We start from the raw sequence: 19,105 nt of genomic DNA, 5'->3' as shown, positions 1-19,105 counted from the left end.
CCATGGCGAGCCCTGTGAACACACTCCTGGACACAACACATCCAAGTGGACAGCAGCCGCTCAAGTGGCTAATTGGGAGACTGGCAATCAGGGAACACAACAAACATTGCACCTACTGTGTATCATCGACCTTGACTTCAATGCCAACACACACAAACACAAACACACACATGCTCAGAGGGGGAGAGAAAAACAAAGAGAGAGAGGGAGAGGAAAAGCAGACACACTGCATGGAGCCGTGAGGCATCACATTACCACACACTGGCCTCCATTTTATCTCCTGTGGTCTTTGTCAGAGTTGCCTTTTTACCAGTTGGGAGCCGGCGGAGACTGGGGGAAATGTGTGTGACAAGATGGATTTAGAAACACTCGGAGACTCCGACCTTTTGTTTAGAAAGACTGAAAAGTGGAAATGCTGTGTCATACCTGCTAATGAAGAACCACAAACACCAACCCCCTCTACTATTGTTGGTTAGCACTACCTAGGACTCAGGCTGTGCACAGAAGAGCTTACCTCACACTAGGGAACCTTCAAACACATCTAATTATTTTGTGTACATTTTAACCAACAGTGTCTGCTACAGTATCTCATCACTGTCTGCTGACATGTGTTGTTGCTACACATCTTCTCCACAGGTAACCTGTGCAACGGGAAGTTCCACAAACACCTGCAGGACCTGTATGCTCCCCTGGTAGTGAGATATGTGGACTTGATGGAGTCCTCAATTGCACAGTCTATTCACAGAGGCTTTGAAAAGGAAACGTGGGAACCTGTTAAGTAAGGATGTTTATATTTACTTTCCCTCAAGACATGCTCACTTTGCAGATATGTACATTGATTTAGCTTTGCTTTTGACTCTTCATCTTTCTAATGCTATAAGCTCTGCAGAGAATAGAAATTTTCACCTGGGGTGCCCAAACTTTCAATCCCCACTGTACATCTTGAAATGCAATACTCACTTGTCCAGAATTTACTTTTTAGAATTTCAACATTTTGGTTATGTTTTTTTTTTTTTTGATTTTTGTTTTATGCATTTATCTAAACTGTGTCCAGGACATATTACCCATACTCAAAGATGTTATTTTTGCACCCAAAAGGTCCCATAAATATTCTCCAAGCCCACTCTTATTTCCCAGTTCCACATTAGACCCTATTCCAATAACACACTGCAAAAGTAACACTCCATCACATAGAACACATGAATACAGAGGTAAAGGTTTCTTCATAATAAACCGGAGAGAGCACAAAAACTGGCCATTATTCTGTTTATTACTCTGCCAAGGAATGCTGCAGAGTTATGTGATGATTGGCGTTGGTTTGTCTGTCTGTCTGCAGCATTACTCTAAAACAGATTAATGGATTTGGATGAATTCTCAGGGAAGGTCATGAAATGGCACAAGGACCAAGTGATTAGATTTTGGCAGTGATGCAGCTTATAGTCTGGATCCATGGATTTGTTAAAGATTTCTGCATCACTGTGCGATAGCAGCACAGCGTCACTGTAACTAAGACAACAAGTGAACACTATGTTGTAGCGTAGGCTTCCAGTCTTCTTCAGAGAACTGGAAGCTGTTATGCCCTACGATCACATGGCATTTTGCATCTCTCTGCTCATTGTGTTCGAACTGAAACGGGTAAAAAAGCTTTCAGTTACTCTGCGCCCTCTGCTTGGAATGCCCTCCAGTCTGAAATGAAATGATCAAAATGTGTTTCATTGGAGGTCTTCTGCTCTCTTTTAAGATATCAATAACGGAAATCCTTTGAGCAGTGTCTGTGTTTTTAAATTATTACTGTAAAAATGACTGCTGTATTTTGTGTATCTAATTACTTGTTTTTAATATTTTAAAGTTTGTTCTTATCTGTCTGTTTTTGTTTACTTTAACGTTTGCTGCTGCCTCTCTTGGCCAGGTCACCCTTGTGAAAGAGGTCTCGATCTCAGTGGGTCTTTTATCTGGTTAAATAAAGGTTAAATAAAATAAAATAATGTCAGCTGCCTGCTGACGATCACTACAAATCCACCGCTGCGGACCACAAATTTGAAAACGATTTAATCCATCAGAAATTATACGATGACTGAGCAGCCGTGGCAGAGTACTGTGCTCTCGGAGTGCTTTTCTTGTTAATGAAGAAATCATAACCTTGATCCTTAATGCAATATCACCCAGTCAGTTCTCATCAGTTTCTACTGTATCTTTTTGTTCAGAGTTCTGCAGAAACTGCTACTCTTCATTGCTCCTCGGTCACTCCATGCATTTTTGTGTAATGTTTTGTAAAGTGTTAACAGTAATGAATGCATCGTACACTAACAGGTCACCCCTTTTGAAGAATATCTAGTTGTAATAAACTTTCAGTCAGCTATTGGAATTTTACTTATTCTGTATTAATTTAACCCAGATTGAATGAAGGTTGGGAGAGAATACTGACCCAGTGCTGGATTCTTGGATTTAATAAAACGCTGAAAATCCCAGACACAGCTCTGTGTTACCGGCACATACTTTGCCCACCCTCCATTAATGCTCTGTGTTGCCTTATGGGACAGCAGGGCTCATTTAAAGCTCTATCCAGTGTACTACAACATACACAATATGCAACTGGGACTCTCTTATGGTTTGGTTCCAAACCACAGTGAGCTTAGAGAAAGTTGTGGGTGTGGGAGTGCCACTAGGTCGATAACAAAACAGGATGTAGCTTAACCTAAAGTGTGAGTTCAATTTATCCTGAGCTTGTTGTTTTACAGCTCATTTGCTTTTGACTGAGGATCTGTGTCTTCTGTTTTCTGTTATTCTGATTCTCTCCACAGGAGTACAACAAGTTCTCTGCCCAATGTCAACCTCCAAATGCCCAAAGTATCAAATTTAACAGTTCCAACTGTTAATCTTCCACAATTGCCCAGCTTTTCTCCACCCAACTGGATGACAGCTAATTATGACTCTGAGTGTGTATCTGCCTTGTGCAGTCTGAGACATGCACAGATGTCATTGGCATGAACGTGACATCGACCCTAATTCAACAAAATGATCTAAAAATGTTGCATTAATGTGGACAGTTGGACAGTGAGGTTGACATGGATGCGTGTTTATCACTTTCCACGTAAATGAACAGGATATGTGGAGAGAAATTATTCAAATTATTTGTGAATCTATAATGTTCTTGATAAATGTTTTTATACGTATGATAAGGGGAGAGAAACTGCTGCAGCTGTTTTTAATAAATCAGTTTCATAAATTCAGCAGCTGATTAAAAGTAAAACCACAAGCAAACTTGATGTAGCACTTTCTACCAAATGGTTAAAAGAAGAGGCCTTCAAATACCTAGAAAAAATGTTGCGATGAAAGGGTTCATTTTTATGTTTCAACTGTGTGTAACAGCCTCTGATTTCATGAGGGGTTTTCTATTAATATGTTTTGTGGGTGCTCTCACCAAAAGCACTGTGCATACCACAACATAACTTAGCACATCATCTGCAGCACGTTAAAAAATTAACCAAAATGTTGTCTGTTCTGACAACGGAAATGGAAGGTGCAAAAACTCCCTCATATGCTGCCAGATCCTGCAGAGTGTGACATCGTCAGTGCAGCACATCCATCCCTGTTCCCTCATCTGGGATCTTGTGGAGACAAAAATACCAACCCTGAAGTTTTCATTGTGAAAAAATGCTGAGAGCTGCATTTTAAACTTTACTGTATAGTAAGCAAGTAATTCACTGGCTAAAAGACAAACAACAATGCCAGCAGACATGATAGTATTGGTTCCTTTGGGTTTCCTAAAATCAAGAAAGCTGCAAGGAAAGTCCAAACTAGATATCCAAAAGAGTCCATAGAGGGCATAAGTTAACATTAGATAACCTACATAGATAATAATAATAATAGTAATAATAATAGTAATAATAAATGTATTTACAAAGCGCTTTCAGTCAAAGTGCTACACACAGAGATAAAAACAACGGACGTGCTGCTGGAGTGTCATCCAGGCCTAAAGTCACATTCATGCCAATGTCTCAGCATGGTGTATGTGTGGATGTAAGCAGGAGACTATGATTTGGAAATGGAATCCCAACATTTTCAGTTCGTGGACAGAAAAGATGCAAAGGCATAACGAGATGCATGCAACTCTCTGAAGACAAAGTAAAAGCAAAAAAGTCCTAAATTAACCCTTAGATCAGGGATGTCAAACTCACTCCACAAAGGGGCGGTGTGGCTGCAGGTTTTTGTTCCAACTAAGCAGCATCACACCAGACCTGACTCATTTAATCAACCGATCTCAGTCTCCAGACAGGTGATTGGTCAGAATGTGTGCTCTAGGCTACAGCATTTAGTTCCAACATATCTCAGGCATGTCATTGCGAAATTACCAAATAAGTGAATCCTTGGAAGCGAGAGAGCGGAGCGACCGAGCCGGGGGGAGGGTTCGGGAGGAGGGCGGCGCCCATGCAAGAAACTTTTGAAATTTAAAGGCTGAAATGGTGCATTCTGGTGAACTCTGACACCTAGAATTCTTTAAACATGAAGGCTTAAAAAAAAATGTCTGTATGGGACCTTCTAGGCACCCCCCAAAAACAGCACAAAGTCATGTTAATGTGATGAAACCAAATATTTATACTGGATCCAAATTTGAATGAGCCACATGAAGTCATCCCGATGTGTGCTTTCCGATCGACCATGGGAGTGAGCCTCTTCTGTTGAGGAACTTGTGGGGCAATGCCACTGGGTTGTTGCAAGCATAGACATAATAAAGAGTAGACGCCGCATCGATAGCTACTGTCCATTGGGGCTGACGAGCGGTGGGGTCGCCATCTTGGTCCGGTCAGCCGCTCCACTCAGCACTGTTTGACAGCACATTTAATCCATCTTAACTCTGAATATTAAACTGATTTTCACGCGTTTTTTATTTTTATTTTTTTGCTGCAAACATCATACATGTAGCTATGTCGCTTTATTTTATCTCATTGTTGCACACCATGCACCTCACTTTCCCAGCTACATCTAACTTTCGATAATGCTCTCCAATGGTTGTTTCCAACTCGTGCTTTTGCCAGCGCCCTGTTGACAACTACGTGCGATCCAACCCTATACCCCTTACACCCTATATATTTTTTTCTCATCGAATTTGGGCGATTCACGTTGGGTCTCAAAATTGATACCTCGATACGCGAATTTTCGCGGATCCGTGACCAAATAACATGCCTGAATATCTACAGCACACAGTCTGACCAATCACCTGTCTGGAGACTGAGATCGGTTGATTAAATGAGTCAGGTCTGGTGTGATGCTGCTTAGTTGGAACAAAAACCTGCAGCCACACAGGCCCTTTGTGGAATGAGTTTGACATCCCTGCCTTAGATGTTCCAGTGATTGGACCCCACACTTTTTCTATAAGTGGGTGAGAAATTACCCGTAAAAGAATCGGTGTGTTTTTATGCCATTTCCGTTAAAAATAATTTTTTTGGTTTGCATTACTTTTTTTTGTCCATACAAGAATGATTTCATGTTTTAAATATTTTTATTTTATTTTACTTTCTAACAGATTTTGATAAATGAAAAATAAGAATATTAGACGAAGCAACAATACAAGAATGTCAACATCCATTTCGCTGACATTTTTCCACTCTTTTCCTCTAAGTGTTGCTGCTCTCCGTCCCTCCATCACCTTTTGTATGATGTTATCAGTGATAAAGAGCTTGGGGTCGCAACACAAATATTACAATTTCTTTAAAATATAAAAGGTAACATAAAAATTAAAATGGAACAATATAAGAAAGATGTTTTTTGAGGAATAGCCTGAAAATGGAAGCGAAAACCTCTCCGAGTCATTTCTGACCCACTGATGCATCTAAGGGTTAATAACAAACAGGTCTGCTTAGGAAAATTTCTATCATGCTGGTTTTACTATTTAAAATGTTCTGCTTGTATAAAGCAGATCTACCTCTATGTGTGGCACAGTGTCTGTAGTTCATGTTTACTCAGTTCATAATGCTTTTTCTTTAATTCACATAAGTTATACCACAGAACATAATGTGATCTGTGTCCATCATCAACACTAGGAGCTCCATGAGGCAGTAGAAGGTGATGTTTTGAGCTAAATACTCACATCAACCATTGTTCTACTAATATAGGCTACTACTTTGTAGTTGGTGTCCATTTCTACTGCCTGGTTACAACTACTTTGGCAATTTGGTGCAACTGCTAAACAGAAAATGTTTGCAGAGATGTGGCTGTTGAAGTATCCAATGTCCCATTATGAACTTGCATCTTTTTGTATCTTACCATTCTAAAGCCTTTCCCTAAATGACCCGGTGCTGTAAACCCTGTAGTACCCAGAATGGTGGGGAGGAGCCCCTCTCTGGATTTTCCTTGTTCATTCTGCTGGGACCAGATTGACTTCAGAGCTGTAATGGTGGTAATAATATTGTCAGTGGTAACAAGATACCAGCAGCTGCAGTACTGCTGTCAATCCTGGCCCTAGCAGTCTCTTTACCCCTTTTCATAGATTGCATTAACTTTCTGAGGTTCACACTTACTAATTCTGGAAAAGCAGTCTTGTGAAATGACTAAACTGTACAAATATGTTTTGATCATTAGGCTCTTGGATTTGACAATACTTTGAAAATTAGATTTTGAAATGAGTGGTAGCCCTGAATCGACACTCCCCTCCAAAAGTATTGCAACTGTGAGGCCAGTTCCTTTATTTCTTCTGTAGACTGAAAACATTTGGGTTTGACATCAAACAATGAATATGAGACAAGAGATCAACATTTCAGCTTTTATTTCCAGGTATTTACATCTGGATCTGACACACAATGTAAAAGATAAAATTATTTGCAACAGAACACGACATTTTAGGTGAGCAAAAGTACTGGAACAGATCGATTTAAAATAGATTAAAGTGAAAAAGACTAAATATTTAGGTGCAAATCCTTTGCTCGCAATAACCGCATCAAATCTCTGACCCACTGACATCAGCAAACTTTTGCATTCTTCATTTGTGATGCTTCTCCAGGCTTTCACAACAGCCCCTTTTTCAGTTGTTGTTTGTTTTGGGCGTTACTCCCTTCAGTCTCCTCTTTAGCGCGTATAATGCATCTCTGTAGGATTGAAGTCTGGAGATTGACTTGTCCAGTCTAAAACGTTCCCCTTCTGGCCTCTGATGAACTCCTTTGCTCCAGTGTGTTTTTGGTCAATGTGTTTTGGGTCATTAGCTTGTTGAATGATGAAGAATCTCCCTATCAGTTTGGTTGTATCTCTCTTTACTGGCAGACAAAGTGTTTCAGTAGACTTCTGTGTTCATTTCGCTGCTGTAATCATGTGTTTCATCATCAGTGAAGATTAATGAGCCTGTCCCAGAAGAAGTCATGCAGCCCAAGCCATGACATCACCTCCACAATGTGTCAACGATTCAAAGATGGGCTTATATGTTTGGGATCATGAGCAGATCCTTTCTGTCTCCAAACTTTAGCCTTTCCAGCACTTTGGTAAAGGTTCATCTTTGTCTCATCAGTCCATAAAACTTTGTCCCAGAATTTCGTAGGCTCATCTCTGTACCTTTTGGCAAACTCCAGCCTGGCCATCCTTGTCTTTATGATAATGAGTGGTTAGTATCTTCTGGTGTAGCTTCTGTACTTTTGTTCACGAAGCCTTCAGCGAACAGTAGATTGTGATGCATTCACTCCTGCCCTCTGGAGGTTGTTGCTGATGGCACTAATAATTGTTTCAGGGTCTTTCTTTACAGCTTTCACAATGTTTCTGTCATCAACTGCTGCTGCTGTTCTGAAACTACCTATTCAATGTCTGTGACTGAGACCACCAGTGGTTTCTTTCTTCTTCATTCCAAATTTCATGTTGGTTACACCTCTGATTATAGATGCAGTCTGCACTGGCAAACCCCAAATCTGAAACGTAGACATTGAGCTCTATTTATTATTTGAATAATCATCTTAATAGGACACACCAGGACAACAAAACAGTCAGTCACATGTTCCAATACTTTTTTTTTAAACCAGATTTAGATTTAAACACCTGGAAATAAAATGTTGAAATCTTGATGTTGCTTCATATTCATTGCTTGATGTTAAACCCAATTTTTTTCAGACCACAGCAAAAGCAAAGGGACTGGCCACACTGTTCTAATACGCTTGGAGGGGAAGTATGTAGCTACGGATGAAGCCAAACATTTCTGTTTTATTACAAACTGTAGATGAAATACACAATACAAAATTAATGCCGTTTTAATTTCTTTGTGAGTGCAAAGGTAGTATTTTGTCACTACTGTGAGTTCACACGGTCTAACACAGGGGTCGGCATGCAGCTCTTTCATCCCTCTGTTGCGGCTCCCTGTAACTTTGGAAAATAAATAATCAGCAGGCTATTTAATTAAAATTTATTTTATTTTAGATTTTTAATTTTAAAAATTTAATTCTAAATTTGAAGGTTATGGTGATAGTGTAACATCAAAATAAAACGTCTTAATTTTTTGTCTGTCAAAATATGCAGTCGTCAATCTCCGACACTCACCGGCCTGCGGGTATTCATTTGGAGTCCTGTTGATCTTTGGATCCCAGTGTTTGCTCTACATTCATTCAGCAGCGGGGGCCACCATTCCTAAATCCTAGCCGTCACTCCTTCAGATTTCTTTCTTTTTTAATTGTCGCAAATACACCACCGCCGCATGTCTCCGCCTTCACAGCAGAATCCTGCATTGTGTCGGGGACTCGTGAGTACTAAGGTAAACTACGGATAACTGTCTTGCTCAGTATCTACTCTTTGATATGTCAGGTTAATACACGTTACTCAAGAGAGCACGGCTGGATGTGACGTCCAGCATCCAGGCAGCAGGTCAGAGAGTCAGAGGAGTAGCCTAGCCGCGCTAGACCACCCACGGCAACGAATTTAATTCTCTGCCAGGGTGGGTCTAGTTACCCTCCATAAGCCTAGAGGCTGGATTCTCCTAAAACTGGCCGGACGAATCACCATGAAGTGTAGAGTCAGAAGGCGGGCGTAACTAAGTGACAACAGAGGCGCGACGATTCTGACAGAAACAACCGGGAACAACTAGCCTAGCCGCGCTAGACAACCCACGGCAACGAATTTAATTCTCTGCCAGGGTCGACAACAAAAACGACAACAGTCGTTGAGCTCCATTAGCACCGACTCTGAATAATCTTTCTGTTAACATGTCTGTAATATACTTGAGCTTCACACATTGACTGTATAAATAAGGCTTCACCGAACTCCCGCATCCTCTGATTTCCGGTGCTCTAAGAACTACGTCAGCCTATTCGTTGCACTGATTGGTTGTATACCTACCCAATTGCTGCAGAGTGATTTGAAAGACAACCTTTTAGCCCGCCTCCCTCCCTGTCGAGAGTTCCTAGACCCTTGTGTCTTCAGAGCTGGGTCTAGCGCGGCTAGGCTATCAGAGGAGTGTCATCTTGGAAAATAGGGCGGTGACTTACCGGAGAAAAGTTATTAGCTTAAGATTAATAGATAAATAGATTTTACAAGTTAAATAGACATTCGCAAAATATTGATTTCCAGCTAACATGACGTAACATATGAGGTCCAGGAGCAAAAATGACATTAACCAAGTAAGATCAATATTAGTGGAAGGACACAATTAAAAAAAATGAATCTATCTAATTAGAGGCTTTGTAATTAATTAATCACGACTGATTAACAAGGGCATAGAGGTAAAAAGCCATATATGCAGTGTTGTCTTCATTTTAAATGCCAAAAGGATTTTGCGGCTCCCGGCGTTTTCTTTTCTGTGAGAAACGGGTCGAAACGGCTCTTTGAGTGTTAAAGGTTGCCGACCCCTGGTCTAACCCACTGATGTTGCTTGGTGTATACATGACAGGATGGAACATGCGTACATTTTTTTACCTTTGCCCACAGTGTTCACATGAATCCTTTATTAATGCAGACTAGGTTGAAGTACATCCAGTCACATATCGTGTGCTGTGCAAAGGTCCATCTGAGTATTAAAAAAACAAACAAAAATACCCATACAATACATAATACAACACTTTATTTTAAATCACTGAAATAAAAATAATGAAACACAAATAGAATAAATTAGAGCTGGTTAGAGGCTCATAAATAAAACTAACAGCCACAAGGTCATCCGAGAGTTCATAAACCATCAAATTACAAACAACAGTCTTCTTTCTTTATCATTGCATTTATTTGCAAAGAAATTGTAAATATTTTCTATACTGTATCATCAGGAGTTTAATGATACTTTAAATCTCGTGTGTTTTCTCATCTCTCGACATGTTACCATCCAGTGAAAAGCTCTGTTTGTGTTTCCAGTGATACCTATTTTCACAAAAGCATAAGAACGGGTATTTCCTTATTTTCAGATCAGTTTGTTCTTAGTGTGGTAAATTTAAAGATACATGATGCAATCTATGTGAAACTTTCAATAATTAACCTGAGTAGAGCAGAAGACCTTTCATTTCCATTTTGAAAAGTTGTGTTGTTCAAAATACTAAATTCTGATCTGTGCTCCTGCAGTAACGGCTCAGGGACCTCAGAGGATCTTTTCTGGAAGCTGGATGCTCTTCAGACCTTTATCAGAGATCTCCACTGGCCAGAGGAGGAGTTTGGCAAACACCTGGAGACCCGACTGAAGCTGATGTCCAGCGACATGATTGAATCCTGTGTAAAAAGGTATGATGCTGTCCAGTATGTATGCAAACAGCAGCCGTTACTCATTAGTATAATGTATATTGCAGTTGTAGCACATGAATCTATTTTGTTTGTTTGTTTTGTTTATTTTCTTTCCCTTTTTTTTAAACATCTTTACTAAAAAAGAAGCAAAATGGTGTGCATATTTTGGAAATGGAGTGTGGTTTAAGTAGGAATCATAAATTTTGACTTTAGAAAGCACTAATATCACACTGTAAAGATTTCAAGTACAAGCCATGCACCCAAAATGCCACACAAGGAAAAGTGTGATCAGAAAAAAATACTGACATTTTCAAAAGCATGTTTATTTTCAAATTGTGCATGTTATGCAAATCAATCATTGGATTATCAGTCATGCATAAATATGAAAGGCATGTACTGCTGTAGTGTTTTTTTTTGAAAGGGAGGACTTTTTTGTAATGTTTCAACAAGGGATTAAGTTGATTATTTTCTTGATTGACTGTGAAAATAGAGAGAAATGCCTGTAACAGGTACCAAGAACCCAAAGTGAAATCTCCAAATGTCTTTCTTTGTCAACCAGTACTTTTGTAATCAGAATAATTAAGATGTTTGCAAGGAAACTGCAGCTGATCTTAAATGAGATAAGCTGGAACAATTTAATGTTATTTTCTGGAAAATAATATAATTGATCAAAACAGCACATTTCCCACACATAAGTGGAATACAGTTGTTCTTGAGTACAGTACCTGAGTAAATGTTCAGTTTGAGAAACAGATCTGTGAGCTTGATGACTTTTCAGATGTCAGAACTGACTCAGAGGACATGAAACCGCAGTGCAAAGAATTTCACAGCTCTTCTCTCTGTGACAGTTTAGTTTTTATCGTAATGATTGCATGTTTAACAGTAGTTTGTAATCTATCTGAAATGTGTTCTTCCATACACTACTGTTTAAAAGTTTAGGGTCACTTAGAAATGTCCTTCAGAAAGGCAGTTTCTTTTTTCCGATGAAGATAACATGAAATGAATGATAAATCCAGTGTAGACATTGTTAATGTGGTAAATGACTATTCTAGCTGTAAACGGCTGATTTTTAATGGAATATCTCCATAGGGGTACAGAGGAACATTTCCATCAACCATCACTCCTGTGTTCTAATGCTACATTGTGTTAGCTAATGGTGTTGAAAGGCTCATTGATGATTAGAAAACTCTTGTGCAGTTATGTTAGCACACGGATAAAAGTGTTAGTTTTCATAGAAAACATGACATTGTCTGAGTGACTCCAAACCTTTGAACGGTTGTGTATGTTATTGTCTTATTATGTAGAATAATACATTCGTCTTCAGTGGAGTTGGAAGTGTCAGGATGAAATGAAAGTATCATGCTAATGAAGTACATGTAGAGTGCCTGAGTAAAATACACACGGTTACTTTCAGCCAGTGGCCATAGCATCTGTTGATGGTGACGTCTCTCATCAGAATTTGGCGATTTTAGCAATCAGGATGCCGTTTAGAGTTTTATCAAAAAACAAACAAATATATATTTAACACAGAAAACATATTTAAGTCTGACTAGTTTAAATATGCAAACAGGATGTACGATGGCTTGCAGTTCTGTATGCACAGATGGCATTTAGATAGTCATGTAAAGAAACAGAATTACAATAGAATTCGTTAGCGGTGGGTGGAAGGTCAAAGATGTATTTCTAAATGCCTGTGACTCTGGACCTTTCTTCTATTCTCTAAAGGACACGGGCAGCGTTTGAGGCGAAGCTTCAGAAGAGTAGCCGGGCCACAGACTTCCGTGTGCCACAGTCCATCTGCACTATGTTTAATGTAATGGTGGACGCCAAGGTTCAGTCTGCCAAGCTTTGTGCTGTGGACCTGGGCCAGGAGGTAGGAGACACCAAACATGTCCTGGAAACTCACTTTCTTTCAAAGAGTGGGGAGCCTTTTTGGAACAAATCTTTGGATATTTTCTCACAATTTACATTTACCCCTCATAGACATCTTACGATTCATTACTCACATCATGGTCAATGGAGTTCAAATTGTTTGTGTTTTGAGTGGCATTAACAAATGATGGCGTGAAAGTCTTTTGATTTGTTTTCTTCATTTACTTGAATGAGGCTTTCTTACTTGATGTATAATTTTACGTGTGGCTTGTCACCTCTGCTGTTTTTTCTTTTTCTCTGTCTCGTGAAAGTTTATTAGGGAGTGGGTAAGTGTGGCTACAAATTCAATTGAAGTGTCACCCCCCCAATTCCCAAATGTATAATTAGTCGTCAGTTTTCCCTGTCTGTCGTCCTCCACTTGAATTGTTTGGATTGAATTAGCATATGTGTAGATAGTATTGAATATACATGGAGCAGAGGTGAGAAATTTCATATTTCGCAGAATCTCAACTGATACCAATTACTGACAATGAATTAATTACTGCAAGTTCTTTGCTGTTCTGTTGGTGCTACAATGCCAAACAAAAGGAGGGTTTCTGCCTCTGAGTTTCCATGACAGCAATTCTTGAGCAGAGCTAATTGTTTTAAATTCTCCTACAGTGTTTAAAAATTTAAGACTACACACACACACACACACACACACACACACACACACACACACACACACACACACACACACACACACACACACACACGTTTGTTTTTCTATACCGGTGGGGACTTACCATTGACTCCCATTCATATCTAACTCCTAACCCTTACCCTAACCCTAACCTTAACCATCACCAAATCAATGCCTAACCCTAAACAAACGTTTTTGCACTTTTACATTTTTTATTAACAACAATATGGCCAAGAAAACGGTGTTGCCACCCGTGGGGACCTCATTTTAGGTCCCCACCGTAAGACAAGTCCCCACCTTTATAGCAAATAGTCAGGTCAAAGTCCCCACCGGTATAGCAGAAACAAGTACACACACACACACACACTGTGTTTTTCTATCATTGTGGGGACATACCATTGACTCCCATTCATATCTAACCCCTAACCCGAACCCGAACCCTAACCTTAACCCAGACCAAAACAATGCTTAACCCTAAAGAAACATTTTGCACTTTTACTGTTTTCAGTAACAACAACATGGCCAAGAAAACACTGTTTAAACTTGTGGGAACCAAAATGAGGTCCCCACAAGTGACATTGTTTTTGGTTTTCCTATACTTGTGGGGACATTTGGTCCCCACAAGTATAGCCAGCACCTGACCACACACACACACACACACACACACACACACACACACACACACACACACACGATTGTATTTTTCTCTTTTTGTTTTTTTGTATATTTTTTGCCATTTTTTCTATATTTGGGTCTACAGGGTTAAACAAGTTCATAGTTTGGTTTGTTCAAAGAATAAAGCACTAGCTCATAGGAAAATGGCAAAACAACCACTGAATTCTTGCAAAAAATCTGAAACAGGAAAAATACAATGCAACAAATACAATGTAAAAACACAAGGAAAAGTGTGATCAGAAAAAAATACTGACATTTTCAAAAGCATGTTTATTTACAAATTGTGCGTGTTATGCAAATCAATCATTGGATTATCAGTCATGCATAAATATGAAAGGCATGTACTGCTGTAGTGTTTTTTGAAAGGGAGGACTTTTTTGTAATGTTTCAACAAGGGATTAAGTTGATTATTTTCTTGATTGACTGTGAAAATAGAGAGAAATGCCTGTAACAGGTACCAAGAACCCAAAGTGAAATCTCCAAATGTCTTTCTTTGTCAACCAGTACTTTTGTAATCAGAATAATTAAGATGTTTGCAAGGAAACTGCAGCTGATCTTAAATGAGATAAGCTGGAACAATTTAATGTTATTTTCTGGCAAATAATATAATTGATCAAAACAGCACATTTCCCACACATAAGTGGAATACAGTTGTTCTTGAGTACAGTACCTGAGTAAATGTTCAGTTTGAGAAACAGATCTGTGAGCTTGATGACTTTTCAGATGTCAGAACTGACTCAGAGGACATGAAACCGCAGTGCAAAGAATTTCACAGCTCTTCTCTCTGTGACAGTTTAGTTTTTATCGTAATGATTGCATGTTTAACAGTAGTTTGTAATCTATCTGAAATGTGTTCTTCCATACACTACTGTTTAAAAGTTTAGGATCTCTTAGAAATATCTAGATTTGACTAACTTTTCTGACTCCAATACAAGACAAATCTTCCTTTTAAGAATCCTGTTTAATCTAATTGTTGGTTTGAAATGTTGCTAAATATAGTGAAATTGACAGAAGATTAATGATTTACTACTGAAAACTAAAATGTAAATGTTTTGAATTTTTCCCTTAATGTCTGCTGTCATGTCATGGTGGAGTTACTAAATGTGGATGAAAGGAGTAAACAGTTTTGTTCTTCTTTTGTAGCGACAATACCACTCTCAAATCGACAATCTAATTGAAGAGACGGTGAGGGAGATGATAACTCTGCTCGTAGCCAAGGTACAGAAGGTTACAGTATACACTTACACCGTGGGTACAGCACACTAGGCAAACCCATAGTCTGTGTTAAGACTATGGGTTAGTCTTAACCATGCAGTTAGTGAATGTGGAACGAAGCCTGTCTGTATATCAGGTATCTGATAAACACTTGTAAGTAATAAATATTCTTTCTATGGTAAATATTCTGTCCTGTGTAGAAAAGCATTCACATGGTAACATAATGGAAGACATTCTATTTGAGTGGCTGCACATCATCACACCTATATGCAAGGAATTTGACGAACATGTAGAATTTGTTGCATCTTAAGAAAACATTTTGCATGTAGAGCCAACGAATATCAGAAGAAAAATGACGAGAGAAAGCAAAGATGCTTATATAACTGTCTACTAATGGGAGATTGCCCAAAACAAATGTCCATTATTGAAATTCACATTATAGTCCAAGAAACACCATTATGCAAAATCGGACTCTCCTTTATATTAGGGTTAATGGCCACTGAACTGAAGTCAAGACATGCCACAGTGATTTACACTAACCCTAACCCATAGTCTGTGTTAAGACTATGGGTCTTTGCCTATAGTCTGTGTTAAGAGCCTATGTGATGCATAACATGTTATTTTAAGGTTCTGCTAGAACATGCTTTAATGCTTTAATGTTCATAAACATTCTTTTCTCATGCTATTGTCACTGTGACTCCCCTCACTCTCTGTTTGACTGATCTATTTTAGTATCTCCCTGAAAAATTAGGCATGTGTTATTCAAGTACTGACAGATAAATAACAGGGAAAAAAACTATTTGAAAAGACTTTGTAAGCAGACCTTTTTCATATGTTAATCAGTCACAACATTAAAACTACCAAATAGTGTTATAATACAATGTTCTGCTGGCAAACCTTGGCAGCTGCTCTAACTACTGATAGCCACGTTCACCAGCAGGACAATGCATCTTGCCACACTGCAGAAACTGCTCAAGGAACATGACAAAGGGCTTAGGGTGTTGACCCAGGAAACGTTTGACTGAGAGGATACTGGACACTCACTGTGAAGAAGAGCTGGTAATATTTGATGTGCTCTAGGAGCAGACAAAGTGAAAGAACAGTTGTCTGAGTTGACATGGATAGTTAGTAAAACAAGTTAATGCAGAAATACATTCATTTCACACTGGAAGAAAGTGTTTTGTTAACTTCTGAACGATAGTAGGGTCAATATATAATTGCGGGACGTTTTGTATCATAGTTGACATTTCTGCAGTTTTCAGGCCTAAAATCAACATGGCTGCCTGAAACGAAACACCACATGGCATTTGAGAGAAAGATTCTTCAAAAATATTGTACATACAATTCAGTAAAATTAAAGCTGAAAGTTATTTATGAAGGGCTGCACAGTGACATAGTGGTTAGCACTGTCGCCTTGCAGCAAGAAGATCCCTGGTTCACGTCCCGGTTTTCCCAGGATCTTTCTGCATGGAGTTTGCATGTTCTCCCTGTGCATGCGTGGGTTTTCTCTGGGTACTCCGGCTTCCTCCCACAGTCCAAAAATATGCTGTAGGTGTGGATGTGAGTGTGATTGTTTGTCTGTATATGTAGCCCTGTGACAGACTGGTGACCTGTCCAGGGTGTCCCCTGCCTTCACTCTAAGTCAGCTGAGATAGACTCCAGCACCCCACGACCCTAGTGAGGATTAAGCGGTGTATAGTTGATGGATGGATGGAGTTATTTATAGAGCATTGTTGTAAACCTGTTGACACTTCACTCACAGAGTACTTTATACTAAGAAATCCTTTGAGTCTGGCCAGTCTTTTCTGCAGGATGAAATGACATCATGCAGAGCAGGTCATGTGATCTGGAATTACACTTCCTGGAGAGATGTTTCTGGAATGGGTGACTTAGTTGAAAGCGATTTCTGGGACATAGATACAATTAGTTATTTTCCATATAAGATTTGATATACACCCCCTGTCAAACGTTTTAGGACACTTTCTCATTCAAATAAAGTAGAACCTGTCCTACAACTTTTGACAGGGGGTGTATCTACCAAATTTGGTACACACATGCAGCACATCAGGCTGAACAAAAAAGTCAGTGACAGCCACATTCCAAACCCAACAGGAAGTGAGTTATTTTGCGTTGAATGTCAGATTTTGCCCATTTTTCATTTTTTTCTAGAGTGAACTCCTCCTAGGGGGAAACTCCAATTCACCTCAAATTCGGTCAGTGCATACAGGAGGCCTTAATGATCCAAAGTTATTAAAATCTTTTTCCAAAGTCAAAGGGCGTGTCCGTGGCGGCCTCTGGAATTTTGATCCTTTGCCATGAAATTTCAAATGCTGTGTAAATGCCCTGAACATGCTCCAATCTGCCTGAAACTTTACATGTATGACCAGAGTCCTGCCCTGATCACATCCATATGATGAAATACACCCCCTGTCAAAGGTTGTAGGACAGGTTCTACTTTATTTGAATGAGACAGTGTCCTAAAACGTTTGACAGAGGGTGTATTGCCAAAAAAGAAATATCTGTCATGATGATCTCAAATTAATAGAAAGAACACAATCAAAATATTTTTTGAATCAGTTCATTTTATTATTGTTTAACTAATTAGAAGGTGGTTGGTATTAAATTGAGATGGTTATTTAGTTGACATTTTAGTGATATCCAGTCATTTTTCTTAATAAGTGATTGTTTCCATAAAAAATGATTATGGAATTTGCAAAGACATGTTCATAATGAACATAGAAAACATCAGTTTTTTGTCTTTTAATAAAAGGTATGCAAGATATATGCCATGGACTTCAAATGTCCCTCAGTTATATATTGGCCTTTTGAAGCACATTTTACCGTACCAATACTCAACTGTTTATGATTTCCTCTTTTTCTCTCCTCCTCTTTCTCAGTTTGTGGTCATTTTGGAGAGTGTGTTAGCCAAGCTCTCCAGATATGATGAAGGAACACTCTTCTCTTCCTTCCTGTCTTTTACTGTAAGTACAACACATGCGTACTTCCAACACCATCCTCCTTTTCTTTCTATACAGCCTTCCAGCAGAATACTCCTCAGCTTTCCAGTGCTGTGCATCAGTCCAACTAGAGCGTTTGGAACCATTGTTACCCTATAATCAAACTAAATTTGTCACACTGTAATGTATACCGCTTGTAAAAATTAGATCAAGGACAGTTACCTCTAAATTAATTTCGACCTGCCAAGCTCTGACTGTTTGAATAAGGGCAGAACTATGAAAAGCGTCTGTATTACATCCATTTTTGTTTTACATGTAATGAAAAAACATTTTGAATGTTTAAACTGTGCTCATGTCTTTCTCAGTAAGAGAGTTCATATTATTTGGAATTTACTGTGAATTTAGAAGATCTTTCTTTTCTTTGAATTGCCAACTTAAATAATGAAAATGCTGTATTTATTTTTGACTGTTTTTCACATTAGTCTTTCATGCTAATTGTGAGACAGTTTGACCTCTTTGAAAGTCTTCCTCAACACCAATTAGCTTAACATCTCAGCTGGAATTTGACATTCTTACAAAAGAAAGGTCATTGAATTTGTACTTTTCACTTTAAAAATACTCATAAAATCACCACATGGGTCAGTGCTGCCAGTTCAGTAGGCACTAAACTGTAGCCCACTGTGCCACACACCACAGCAACCTTTGTTCTGAAAAGGGGTTCCACAGCTAAAGTACTCTCTTCTTCATTTCAAGGTGAAAGCTGCCTCGAAGTACGTGGATGTACCTGTAAGTACTTATTTTTCTGTCTTCCTGTTTCATGAGTCGAGAGCTTACACTATAGGAAAACACGCCTTAATTAAATCACAGTTTTGATTAGTGATGTAAATATATTTTGGAGGAATGCCAAGCACTATTAACTAAACACTTGGTTCCAATTTGAGAAAGATAAGGGCTTTTGGTCAAATGTTTGAAAAGTTACTTCCCTTTATGTTAACTAATAACAATCAATCAAAGTCAGTGTATGACACAAAGAAATAGT

At 38.9% G+C, this 19,105-nt stretch overlaps 1 protein-coding gene across 2 annotated transcripts in view; it reads left to right on the top strand.

Annotated features, from left to right (window-relative positions):
• Positions 1–19,105, top strand: part of cadpsa (Ca2+-dependent activator protein for secretion a) — a 224,584-nt gene that overhangs the window by 154,810 nt on the left and 50,669 nt on the right. For both annotated transcript variants that reach the window (XM_051947997.1, XM_051947996.1), the window contains 6 exons: positions 637–778; positions 10,510–10,665; positions 12,391–12,538; positions 15,038–15,112; positions 18,007–18,090; positions 18,820–18,852. In XM_051947997.1, coding sequence (XP_051803957.1) covers positions 637–778; positions 10,510–10,665; positions 12,391–12,538; positions 15,038–15,112; positions 18,007–18,090; positions 18,820–18,852 — 638 coding nt within the window. The remainder of the gene's footprint in view (positions 1–636; positions 779–10,509; positions 10,666–12,390; positions 12,539–15,037; positions 15,113–18,006; positions 18,091–18,819; positions 18,853–19,105) is intronic.

Source organism: Acanthochromis polyacanthus, chromosome 5 (genome assembly GCF_021347895.1).
Source record: "Acanthochromis polyacanthus isolate Apoly-LR-REF ecotype Palm Island chromosome 5, KAUST_Apoly_ChrSc, whole genome shotgun sequence".
NCBI classification, from domain to species: domain Eukaryota; kingdom Metazoa; phylum Chordata; class Actinopteri; family Pomacentridae; genus Acanthochromis; species Acanthochromis polyacanthus.
This window is presented reverse-complemented; position numbering and strand designations above follow the sequence as displayed.